Source organism: Schistocerca nitens, chromosome 3 (genome assembly GCF_023898315.1).
Source record: "Schistocerca nitens isolate TAMUIC-IGC-003100 chromosome 3, iqSchNite1.1, whole genome shotgun sequence".
Taxonomy (NCBI): Eukaryota; Metazoa; Arthropoda; class Insecta; order Orthoptera; family Acrididae; genus Schistocerca; species Schistocerca nitens.
In genome coordinates, this window is record NC_064616.1 from 890,498,014 (window position 1) to 890,510,839 (window position 12,826).

The 12,826-nt window shown below is 43.1% G+C and overlaps 1 protein-coding gene across 8 annotated transcripts in view; it reads left to right on the plus strand.

The window, feature by feature from the left end:
- LOC126248944 (organic cation transporter protein) overlaps nucleotides 1-12,826 on the plus strand; it is a 308,493-nt gene that overhangs the window by 208,310 nt on the left and 87,357 nt on the right. Inside the window, exon 1 of one of the 8 annotated variants that reach the window (XM_049950463.1) lies at nucleotides 11,470-11,544. The exons of the other annotated variants lie outside the window; for them this stretch is intronic. Within the exon in view, the coding sequence (XP_049806420.1) occupies nucleotides 11,470-11,544 (75 nt within the window). Of the gene's footprint in view, nucleotides 1-11,469; nucleotides 11,545-12,826 lie in introns of those variants that run through there. 8 annotated transcript variants of the gene reach the window in all.

Here is a 12,826-nt window from a genome sequence, read left to right on the forward strand (position 1 = left end):
CGCCCACAGGGGCCTGAAGGAAAGGCTGGGGTTAGAGATTCCTTTACTTCACGGAAACTTAGTGAAAACACTTTCTGGCGGGCTACGAGTGGGGCGTGGGAATGACTTGTGTTCCCAGGCAGTCTTGGCGGGCAAATTCCCGCGTTTTCTGGAAAGTCATAACTGTGATTGGTTTGATCAGGGGATAGTTCCGTGACGCCGCAGAAATTGGCGCCAAGTGTCTCCATTGGTGGAATAGTAGTGCTTCGACAATAGAGTGAAATTTCCCACCGGTTTTCGAGTTGCTGATTGGCACGTTTAACCACTGCTACTCTGGTGGGGGCGGTAATGTTCTGTGTTCATCTTGTACGGGTGCTCTTGGTAGTATGGAGTCTCGCCTTTCGGTCGAAGTAGGTTACAAGGCTGAGCACTCTCTGCTCTGGACAACCTATCTTCCGTTGGCTGTCTAATATACTTTCATTTAATTGTAACTGTTTGACGAAGTTGCTGAAGTTTCGACTTCAACGTAGCTTTCCGAGTACAGTTGGCAATTTAGCATTCTGCGTACAAGCGGTCTATGTTGTCCGTCTTGAGCAGTTTTGGCTAAAGTTCACTGTATTGGAGTTACTGTGTGACTTCGCTTGTTAAAATCAATCACTGTACAGTCAGTGATTGTGTGGCGAGCCTTCCTCGTCTCTCTCAGAGGCGCATTTGAATTGCTAGGAAGTCTGTAGTCTGGAACAACCAGACCAGGATAATTTGTTTCGGGCTATACTCGCAACATTATCACCACCACTATACTCGCGACATTATCACCACCACGACGGGACGTCAAAGCAACCAGCCATCGCCTCCGGTACGCCAGATCGTGTCCTTGCAGTTAAGAAGACAGCTTGGTAATGTATGTCCGCAGCACCGGCAGATTAGGGAATTTTGCTATGTGATAATCAGAGCTCAGCAGAGCGCGCCTGTTCCCATCTTTTCTGTCTTGGGTGTTCATTGTCTGAGTTCTTACTACTGTAGAAACAATTAATGTTGGGTTGCTGGGGTGTTTCTCTTAAGATTTGAGTTGCAAGGAATTGGATCCACATACCACTTGGTCGTAAATGTCCCAAGCTAGTTTATGGACAACTTCACATTCACAGCATTTATTTGAGTATCCAATGTGACATACTGTACATGTTTCATGTGTTATGTTTATTATTTTGAGTTTAGTCATAATAAATAAAATTGTTATTTTGGACAGAACTTTCATTCTGTAGATCGGTAGATCAACCCTTTAATTTCTCACTACGTTAATGAAACTTTCCTTTATCAAATTAATTTCTATCAAATCAAATTATTGCAGGTGCCAAACTCTTTTCTACTCCATTTGCAGGGTCGATGACAGTCAGTTCGCGTTTCTTCTTAATCATTGTGCAACAGCAAAGAGCAAAGGTCGGAGTTAGAAAGGGGGGGGGCCTTAGAGCATCATTTCCATATGAAGATTCTAGAAGAATTTAGTGTTAAATACACTGCTTGCCCCGGCCCCTCACAAAGTCATCAGTTCCCTAGACTTAGAACTACTTAAACCTAACTAACCTAAGGACATCACACACATCCATGCCCGAGGCAGGATTCGAACCTGCGACCGTAGCAGCAGTGCTGTTCCATACTGAAGCGGAAATTAGTACTCTTGACACTGTGGTTCGAGATCCGTGTGTTAGTTCGTGTCAAATCGCAAGAGTTGTGTTGTTCATCTGCATCGCCATAAATATCAGCCTTACCATGTCTGACTCTACCAAGAATTAACTGGTACGCATTGTATCCGTCACACTGAATTCTGTCGATGGGCTCAACTTCAGATTCAGTGCGATGACACATTTATTAATTTGATTTAATTTACTGACAAGGCTAGATACACGAACCATGGAAATGTTATTTTGCATAATATGCAATATTGGACAACTGAAAATCCATGTTGGCTGCAGATAGTTACGTACCAAAATCCGTTGTCGGTGTATGTATGATGTGGAATTATGGAGGACAGAATTATAGTCCCCTATTTCATCGAAGGAAATCATAATGGTAGGAAGTACACCACATTTCTGCAAGAAATATTAGGTCTGTTATTGGAAGAAGTACCTTTAGGAACAAGGAACAGAATGTGGTATCGACACGATGGGTGTCCGGCACATTTTTCGCTGATGGCCAGAAATGAGTTGCAGAGACAATTGCCAAATCGTTGGACTGGACGCGGAGGAGATGTACCGTGGCCGGCTCGTTCGCCAAACTTGACGCCTCTGGATTTTTTCTTATGGCGATTCGTAAAAGACATTGTTTATAAAGACGTTCCAACTACACCTGAAGATATGCGGGAGAGAAATGTCAGATCATGTGCTTCGATAAGTGCCGGTGTGATAAGGAATACCACTCAATCCATGATAAGAAGATTGCACCACTGCATTAATGCCAATGATCATCACTTCGAACACCTATAAATGGACGTTCATCCCACCTCTGTGACCTTCGTTGACCTTCAAAGACCTTACTGTTACACATCATTGGATTCCTCTTGATAGCCGCTATCAGAAAATGAGTACCAAACTATAGCATCCCATTAAAAAAAATTGACCTTCATATATCTGACGCGACCCCACTTAGGAACAAAAAACCAACGTCATATTATGGCCCCCATTGTCCCATGCAACTTTCGTCCCACAAACTTTTCAGCTCCTATCATACTTTCAGAGTTATTCTTGGTGGCAATAGTTACTGATTCACTCTGTATGTAGCACGGTCAGAAATAGTCTGAAAACCTTGCAAGGTTGTTGCATGATAGGTTGTGCTGAGAAATAATTGTTAAGAAAATATTAGATACGTTGTGCCTTTTACGAATTAATTAACATTGAAGTTAGCCAGGACCAGGTCATTTCACACACTTATTTAAGTGGCCCACCAGATACATATTATGTCAGTTGTTCGCATAGCGTAGATGATGGCGTACTAGACTGCTAGCCTTTGGCTTCGGTTGGATCTTTATTACCTTTCCATATCCAATTTTTGTATCACTCTCTTGTTTAGTTCTATGAAACCAGACGAATAACACGTTTAGCGACACCGTCTCTTGTGGACTACTTGAATTTATGCGCGCAACGGCGTGATTGGCTAACTTCAATGCTAATTAACTCGTAAATGGCGCAACACGTCCAATATTTCTGTCAGCAATTTTTCCACCATCTTAGGCGCCGAGTTCGGCCACTTGTGATGCAGGGCGCGGAGCGCTGTTCGACTCTCGGTGCGTTCAGTCTTGTTCAGACATGCGAAGCGTCAACTGCTGAGCGTGTTCTATGTGTATAACTACTAGTGCAGGTCTCCATGCCGAACGTAGCTGGCAGCTTTCGCAGATTAGACGTCCATTGAAGAAAACGAATGAGATAGGCATCCTCAAAGAAAAGGTAGAGAGAGAGGAAGAGAAACTCGCCTTTATCCTCTGTATTGGGCCTGCCTCAGCCAAAATTGCGAAAATTGCCGGAGAAAACAATATCAAGATCATCTCTCAACCATCTACATCTACATTTATACTGCGCAAGCCCACCCAGCGGTGTGTGGCGGAGGGCACTTTACGTGCCACTGTCATTACCTCCCTTTCCTGTTCCAGTCGCGTATGGTTCGTGGGAAGAACGACTGCCGGAAAGCCTTCGTGCGCGCTCGAATCTCTCTAATTTTACATTCGTCATCTCCTCGGAAGGTATAAGTAGGGGGAAGCAATACATTCGATACCTCTTCCAGAAACGCACCCTCTAGAAACCTGGACAGCAAGCTACACCGCGATGCAGAGCGCCTGTCTTGCAGAGTCTGCCACTTGAGATTGCTAAACATCTCCGTAATGCTATCACGCTTACCAAATAACCCTGTGACGAAACGCGCCGCTCTTCTTTGGATCTTCTCTATCTCCTCCGTCAACCCGATCTGGTACGGATCCCACACTGATGAGCAATACTCAAGTACAGGTCGAACGAGTGTTTTGTAAGCCACCTCCTTTGTTGATGGACTACATTTTCTAAGGACTCTCCCAATGAATCTCAACCAGGTACCCGCCTTACTAACAATTAATTTTATATGATCATTCCACTTCAAATCCTCCCGCACGCACACTGCCAGATATTTCATAGACGTAACTGCTACCAGTGTTTGTTCCACTATCATATAATCATACAATAAAGGAACCTTCTTTCTTTGTATTCGCAATACTATCACGAAAGACGAAAAAAACAAGCTTCGCTTGGTAAAGAACAGACTGCAAATAACGAATATGTATAGCAACTTATGCGAGCGCTGCCGCCAGTACATCTCGCAAAGCTGGATCGGACATATTAGATGCGTAAGTTTGGGGCATAAAAATGAAGCAATGTGGCAGAACACAGTCTCAACGAGGGACATACGTTCGAATTTGAGAAAACAAAATTGCTGTGCCGAGCTAGTGGCTTTTGAGAGAGCATCATCAAAGAATCAATTCAGATAAGGCTCCAAGACAATCTCGTCAACAGGGACGAGTGCTACCATGCACTAGCACCTAAACGCCATGAACACTCACAGCACTTCACGCTTCGCGTGGCGGTGCAAGATTGAACGCATAGAGTCGGACGGAGGTCCGCGTGCCCTAACACAGGTCGCCAAACCCCGCGCTTTGGGGTTCAAATGGCTCTAAGCACAATGGGACTTAACATCTGAGGTCATCAGTCCCCAAGACTTAGAACTACTTAAACCTAACTAACTTAAGGACATCACACACATCCATGCCCGAGGCAGGATTCGAACCTGCGATCGTAGCAGCAGCACGGTTCCGTACTGAGGCGTCTTGAACCGCTCGGCCACATCGGCCCGCGCGCCTTTAGGAAGAGGTGGCGAGAGACGATCGCTGCTCAGGTGGATATATGGTACGCTGCAATCTGCACTTCGCCAGAAGCTGATGAGAGTGACATTCCCCAAAACGTCGCGAAACTTCAACACAACCACCCGGACGGCAGCCCGAAACAATTTTATCAAGCTGAAAAATTTTTAGCTTAACAGTGTAGAAGTCAGAACTATAAAAAAACTTAGTCCATTTTTTTGGACGCTGTCGGTTCAAAATTAATTCTTCCTCAAATATTTCGGTACAAAATGTTTCAATTTTTATCAAGGCGACCGGTCACTAACTTCTTCGTTAGTGAAATAAGAAGACGAACTAACGCCCAGCTACATGTCTGAATGTTGACTGAAAATTCATTTCTCCGGGAAAATTTCGACATTCACATAATAAGATAGCTATGTTCACCTTGTATCGCTGCTATGAAGTGGAACAATTCTCACGTCTCTTGACCTTCCTCAGTTAGGACTGATCGATCACGAATGAGCACAGTCCTAATCTTTCCCAACACTAAAATTTGCCGTGTGTGCTCTTTCTTGCATCCTTCGAATCGCTTCAGTTTTTATATTATTGTAGCACAAATCTATTCGGTATGCCTCTCTTCATGAATCGTGCATAGAAATCATCACTCAAACAATATCAGTCCCTAGTCGTCATCTGTATTTCTCGAAAATTTCGAAGTTAATCTTGTATATTGTCTTAAAGAACATTATTATTTCATACAATGTGTTTCGGCTAGCTGTTGGTTGTCATAAAACGCCGTCTTTCCAAGGACACTGAATGATAAAATGCTGTATTTAAACTATATGGGGGTATGGACAGATAAAATATCATGAATATATCTCCTTACTCATTCTAGGAAAAAAGAATATAGAAAATAGACGCGAGAATTTGCGACGCTAAACAGTATAACAAGCACCTTCTCTCGGTGGCTCTTTTCGAACCCGGGGCCCAGAATAAACCAGTCTGACATACTCAGTTATGTTTTTAACTCGGAGCCCACGACCTGCCTTTAGTACTAGCTTGTGTATTACAACAGCATACTGCAACAGCGAACTACAGTACCAATGTCAGTCGGTAGGGATAGAATGTTCTGTATACATGATGAAATTTAGTCGCAACAGGTTTCATAAAAGGCGAGAAATAACTGATTTTTTCCCAGCGCTGACATGCTTCTGTTCCCTGACCGTGAGGGAAGTTGTGGCGTGGTAAGTACCATGCACTCTTTGACGTGCATTGACTGCAGTATCGCAGCGATTAAGATTAAGATGTTCGAAATCAGTTTGATTTGTAGCCTAGGTCGCACACGCTGGCTAATATGGTGGGTAGTGGGTTCGAATCCTGACGGGGGAACTCAGTTTCACCATCAGAGTTCAGCTGAAAGGGAGATGTAAATTTTCTGATCACCAGTCGCTGCGCCAGTACCCTGCTCTAAATTCGAAACCTCTTCACAGTGTCCTACAGAGACCCCGCTCTGGGGTCTTGTCTTGGTAATCCTCTGTTAAAAGAGTTAAGTCCATGCAACTAGGTGCTTGGTGACTTGACACCTGTTTACCGAGTAAATCCATGTAGGCAACGACACAAAGGGGACTTCGTCTCTAGCTATCGGGCGGCGGGAAGCGAATTCTCTCCCCCCTCCACCCCTTTCCCTCTACTGGTAGGTAGCTGCGAATATGGGCGGCAACACCGGATACAGCGGCCCTGGACCCTGACGCCCGAGAAGTGGCTGAAGTTTGACACCGTGGCTTTGCTCCGAGGGGTAGCATTCATTTCACACTAGGTGTGGAGAGCCCTACGTCAACGTGAGGTAGACACGCGGCGTCATGAGTTTCACGAGTTGTCCTATCGACTGTTGTGTGCATTCGGTATACATCGACTGTTGTGTGCGTCTTGAATTTGCACTGTTCATTGTTCTTCGTTGATTTACAACATGAAGGCAAAATTAAATGGAACTAGATGGTTTAATATTTCCAGCAACATTCGGAATTACTTCAACTTCAATTTATCAGTTTAACGTTTCTGCCCACATGAATTAAGTACATTTCATTGGCTTTTATAAAAATACGTAACACTTTAATTTCTCCCTATTTCACGTTTTTATCCACATTATTTATGCACAATTAATCGGACTAAAATATGCCTAGACGCTTTCGTTATGGTTATGATTCCTTCATTCAGATATTCGTTATGTTCATGAAACACACAATAACATTCCACATTCTTTGGATTGCAGCTTAATAATTAATTATTTCATGTTTCTATCCACAGGATTTAGACACGATTCATCGGATTAAAAAAAAAGGGGTATCATTCATTTCAGGCTAGAAAAATAACAAGACACTTTCGTTATGGTTATGTTTTCTTCATTCAGATATTCGTTATGTTCATGAAACACACAATAACATCCCACATTCTTTTGAAAAAAATTGACTAAAAGCTTTTTTTTTTTGCTTTCGTTATGGTTCCTTCTTTCAGACATTCATTATGTTCCTGAAACACATAATACCGTCCCAAATTGTTGGGATTACAGCTTAATAATTAATTCAACTGGGATGAGCGCAACAGATAACTCCTGTCACTTCGTTTGTACACATGTATTTACATTTAGCTTTGACGTTATAGGTACAACCGCAAAGATCGATATACGCACTCATGTAGTCGATTTAGGTTATTTGCGTCACGATGACGTAATGTTACGTCACTATGACGTAGGGTTCTCCTCACCTAGCGTGAGATGAATGCTACCCTGCTCCGAGCCAGTCATTCTGCATGGCCTTGACGGAATCGTGGCAGTTCCCTGGTTTGTCCGTCCAAAAATATTTCCACGGATATGAAAACTACTTCTACACTGTTAAGCTAAAAATTTTTAAGGCTGATGAAATCTTATCGGCTTTCAGTATGAACGAGTGCACAAACATGCACACACTTATTGATACATGAAGTTCAAACTAATTTAAGGGGAAGACCGCAGTGATTTAACGATTTGTCTACACAGCATCTGCTACTACTTGCAATAGCAGATTTTGCACTTTCTTGTTTCGAGTCTCTGATTTTTCCAAATTTTCTAAACAATATGCGTACCACATTCCCACGTTTAACTCACATCCTGGGCTAATCTGGTTCACTATTACGGTTAAACTAGTGCTACTCTTTTGACTTCTACATTGGATTAAAATTTACGTGTCTAAAATGGATTAAATAATAATTCAGTTTACCTCGTTAATGCAGACCTTCTTATTGAACGTCAGCTATTTCCAAGTGAGATTACAAATTGACAGATGATTGCATGAAATCCCACAAGAAGATACACTTTGTATAGGTGACTAGATTTCATCGAAGGAAATCTGAATGGTTGTAAGTACACCACATTCCTGCAAAAAACATTAGGTTTGTTATTAGAAAAAAATATCTTTAGGAACAAGGAACAGAATGAGGTATCAACACGATGGGTGTTCGGCACATTTTTCGCTGATGGCTAGAAATGAGTTGCAGAGACAATTCCCAAATCGTTGCACTGGACGCGGAGGAGATGTGTTGTGGCCGGCTCGCTCGCCAGATTTGACGCCTCTGGATTTTTTCTTGCGAGGATTCGTAAAGCACATTGTTTATGCAGACGTCCCAACTACACCTGAAGATATGCGAGAGTGAATTGTCAGAGCATGTACTTCGGGAAGTGCCGATGTGATAAGGAATACCACTCAATCCATGATAAGAAGATTTCAGCACTGCATTGATACCAATGGTCATACTTCGAACACCTTGTGTAAATGGACGTTCATGCCACCTTTCTGACCTTCTTTGACCTTCAAAGACCTTACTGTTACACATTACTGGATTCGTCTTGATAGCCGCTATCATAAAATAAGTACCAAACTATAGAATCCCATTTAAAAAAACTAAGTTGAACTTCATATCTCTGACGCGACCACACCTAGCAACAAAAAACCAACGTCATATTATGACCCCCGTTGTCCCATGCAACTTTTGTCCCACAAACTTTTCAGCTCCTATCATACTTTCGGTGTTATTCTTGGAGGCAATAGTTAGTGCCTCACCCTGTATTTTAGTGTAATCGTCAGCATACATGATATGTACCTAAACAATCACATGTCTTCACAGTTCCTTCAAACCAAAATGGTATATAATTTTCAATTAGTTTTTGCCATGTCTGAAAAACCAAGTTGAATTTCACTCTGCGATGCTTTCAAAATCTATGCCGATTACGAAGAAGATCATTTTGTTCAATGTAGTCGTTATCGTTGAGCATAGAACGGTAAGTACCATTCTGCAACAATAAAGGTCAACAGTGTAACGTGGTTGTTCCGTGCGTTTGTTCTGCCGCACTGCATATAGACGGGTATGAAATACAATCTCTCCAAATCATCTGATCAGTTTACTGGTCAGGAGATTAACAAGAAATCATAGTTAACATTGATTCAGCTCAGATACAAATTTCTGCAGTGAACGAAAAACGAGGACAATAGAGTTAGCGTTGGTCTTAAGCTGTTTCAACTGCGTCCGAAAACAACGGGTATTTCATTTCGTTCGTGGTAGAAGCATTAAATATGGTTAATATGTCGCAAGTTTCCTTCGAGAAGTAACACCTATAGAAAAATGTGGAATCAGTAAGGCGACCGCTTAAGTGAATGGAATAGGCGTAAAACGATATCCATGCTGATCAACGAGCAATATCTCAAGCCCGTCAGAGTCGATACGTGCCTGTTGGTTGGTTGGTTGGTTGGTTTGGGGAAGGAGACCAGACAGCGTGGTCATCGGTCTCATCGGATTAGGGAAGGATTGGGAAGGAAGTCGGCCGTACCCTTTCAGAGGAACCATCCCGGCATTTGCCTGGAGTGATTTAGGGAAATCACGGAAAACCTAAATCAGGATGGCCGGACGCGGGATTGAACCGTCGTCCTCCCGATACGTGCCTGTTATATGTTCCTTATACACGAGTGGCATCTTGCTTTACCGAGTTCCTGTGTGCCATCCTCGAAGCCAATAGATAAGCTGGTGCTACGAAGACTGTATGTGCCTATTGATCATCCTACAAACCATTCCTATGTTCATCGTGTAGTAACAGCCTCCACCGAGAACTGTCTTTGAACCGTCAGTTTAAGAATTCCAGCAGATGCATTCAAGGCGACACATCAGCTAACAAGTGCTTTGAAAAGTAAAAAAGACTGGACAAGTGCGATCAGGACTCGCGCTCTCAGACTTCTGTACAAACTTAAGTACGTACGTAGGTAGTTCATCCATTGGTTTTGATGTACGAGTGTTGGGGTATAAAAATATGTGACATAAATAGACATATCTTTTGATTGCTTGACTACGGAGCTTAAATTTGTTGCACCTCCAAGGGACTGTAGACTTCGTATTTGACATAAATTTCAACTTGATACCTTTACCAATTCCTGAGAAAAAGGGGTCTTAACAGATGGAAAGACGACGGGAGGACAACAAATGGCAAAAAAGTTTCACTATTAAAATTTAACAATTTTCGGATTTTTTCTTTACTTGGACTGTGAAACCTTGCTGCATGCAAAATGTCATGATTCTAGGTCAACAGGAAATACCCAGTAGGTTTTGATGAGTGAGTCAGCGAGCATCAAAATATGTGACAGGAATGGCCGTGTCCTTTGATTGGATTAACGTGGAAAAGTCCACTTTTCACACCGCCAACGGACCGCAGACCTTAGTATTCGACATTAATTTCTACTTTATACCTGTACCCTTTCCTGAGAAAGGAAGTTTTAACAGACAGAGGAAAAAAGTGATCCTATAAGCGTTCCTTTCTTACCGATTAAGGTACGGAATCCAAAAAAAAAAAAAAAAAAAAAAAAAAAAAAACAGACGGAAACAGGTGGCACAACGCAACGATTAATGGCTTGAAAGAGAGAAAAAAAAGAGAGAAAGAGAGAGAGAGAAACCATTTTTGGATTAGCAACTTTCTACAGATATTTAATTAATTACGGAGCAGGAAAGAACCTGAAATTTTAAAAACACCAAAAAGATACGTAGTTCACTATTCATAGATGCAAGATTTACTCTATTCCTCCTTAAAAACTTCAATCACCCCATTCTCCATCTTAGCTAATTTAGGTGAAGCGGTAACGGCCAGCTACAGAAATAAATTACAGATCCAATTCAAGTGAATGTCCTTCACAAGCGGATTTTGAAACGGCAGTAACAATGCCAGGAAGAAGACTTGTATAAAAAGAAGTGCCCGAAGATTAGGAAAAGAGCCACTCTTCTGGACATAGCGTAACAGAGTCAAATGGATCCTTGGAACACAACTAACGTTCAAGGAACGCGAGACCAGTCTCACTGCAGTTAGAGCGTGAAGTGCTTCAGAAACATGACGAAACAATTGAAAAAAAGTCCTTTCCGTGATTCTGTAACTCTCATCATCTCGAAGGTCAGATGTGACCCCAGGTGCGTCCTTGGCACACGTGTTGCTACATTTCGAAGACAACGTTGAAAATACGCTAACCGTCAGCGACTTTGGTCGACAGAAGTTGCCTGGCTGGGGAAGTGGTTGTGATGGGGGGGGGGGGGGGGCGGTGTTCTCGGAAGGACTCAGTTGGGGCCGCAGTGCTGAGATGCGCAGCGCCAGGGAGCATTCGCCGCTCAACGATGCTGCGTCAGCCGCCGCTGCTGCTGCGCCGCCCATTCAGGTACTCCGTCCAAAATACATAAAGCAGCCACAGCTTCCGTCTTGCTTATCCGTTGTGCACACTTCCACGGCGACATGGTAATCTGGTGGCTGCATCGCTAAGAATCACAATTGAAAGGTTTCGAATTCGATTCCTGTTTGACAGTTCGAATTTATTGCAATTGTGACACTAACACTGATAATGTTTCGTGTATGTGAAAAAGTAAATCAAGTTAGGATTCACTGTTAAACTAGAGTCCCTCACATAACTGTCAGAGTAAATCTAATCCGGTTCTAGTATGTCAATCTGTTGTTCAAAGGGTTTTTCAATTAATTTTCGGGGGACTGCCGGTTGTCAGTAACTTGCTGCCGCAATATTACGCTACGAAGCCTTCTCGCCGTCTTCAGGTTTATACCGTCGAAAGTATTCCGAGTTCCTGTATTTAAGGCCCCACCGACGCATGCGTTGTGCACCAGCCAGCAGTCGCGCAGGCGTTATTGAGCGCACGCGCTTCTGTTGGCGACACTGCGTCGCTCCGAGCGCCCTCCGTAGCGCAAGCTGCCCTTACCGGGTCGATCATCTTCATTCGGTAAATTCCAGTGATCTCTGTACTATCTGGGTGTCGAACTGCAGCTCTAAAGATCCTCTTATGTTGTTTTTTGCAACACGGTAGTCGCTAAGTATAACTAGTATGCAAAAGACAATATTTTACGATTCTGCGTTCACATGAGCCTATCACGTCGGACGTTTCAGATTTATGCAGACGAAAAAAGTGTTTCAAAATTAGCTAAAAAACTGTGAAAGTTGTTTCAAGCCGGCGAGTGTGGCCAAGCGGTTAAAGGCGCTACAGTCTGGAACCGCGTGGCCGCTACGGTCGCAGGTTCGAATCCTGCCTCGGGCATGGATGCGTGTGATGTCCTTAGGTTAGTTAGGTTTAAGTAGTTCTAAGTTCTAGGGGACTGATGACCTGAGATGTTAAGTCCCATAGTGCTCAGAGCCATTTGAACCATTTTTTTCTGTTTCAAACTCTGGAGTGATCCGGACACTGACAGCCTGATCAGAAAATTGATTTACTCATACATTACCAGCCGTAGGCGATTTGCTAACCGCGCCTGTACGGCGTCGCTCGGCTCTGAGGTAAGCCGGTTCGAATCTTGGTAGTGGAAAATTTTCACTGCCAGATTTGGCCGGCAAGAGGAGGTCAGGTGATGGCTTACAGTTCCTAATCACCAATATTTGTGCCAGCGTCCTCGTCTAAATTCGAAATCTTTCTGAAATGACTCGTGAAGTGAGGGCATGTGAC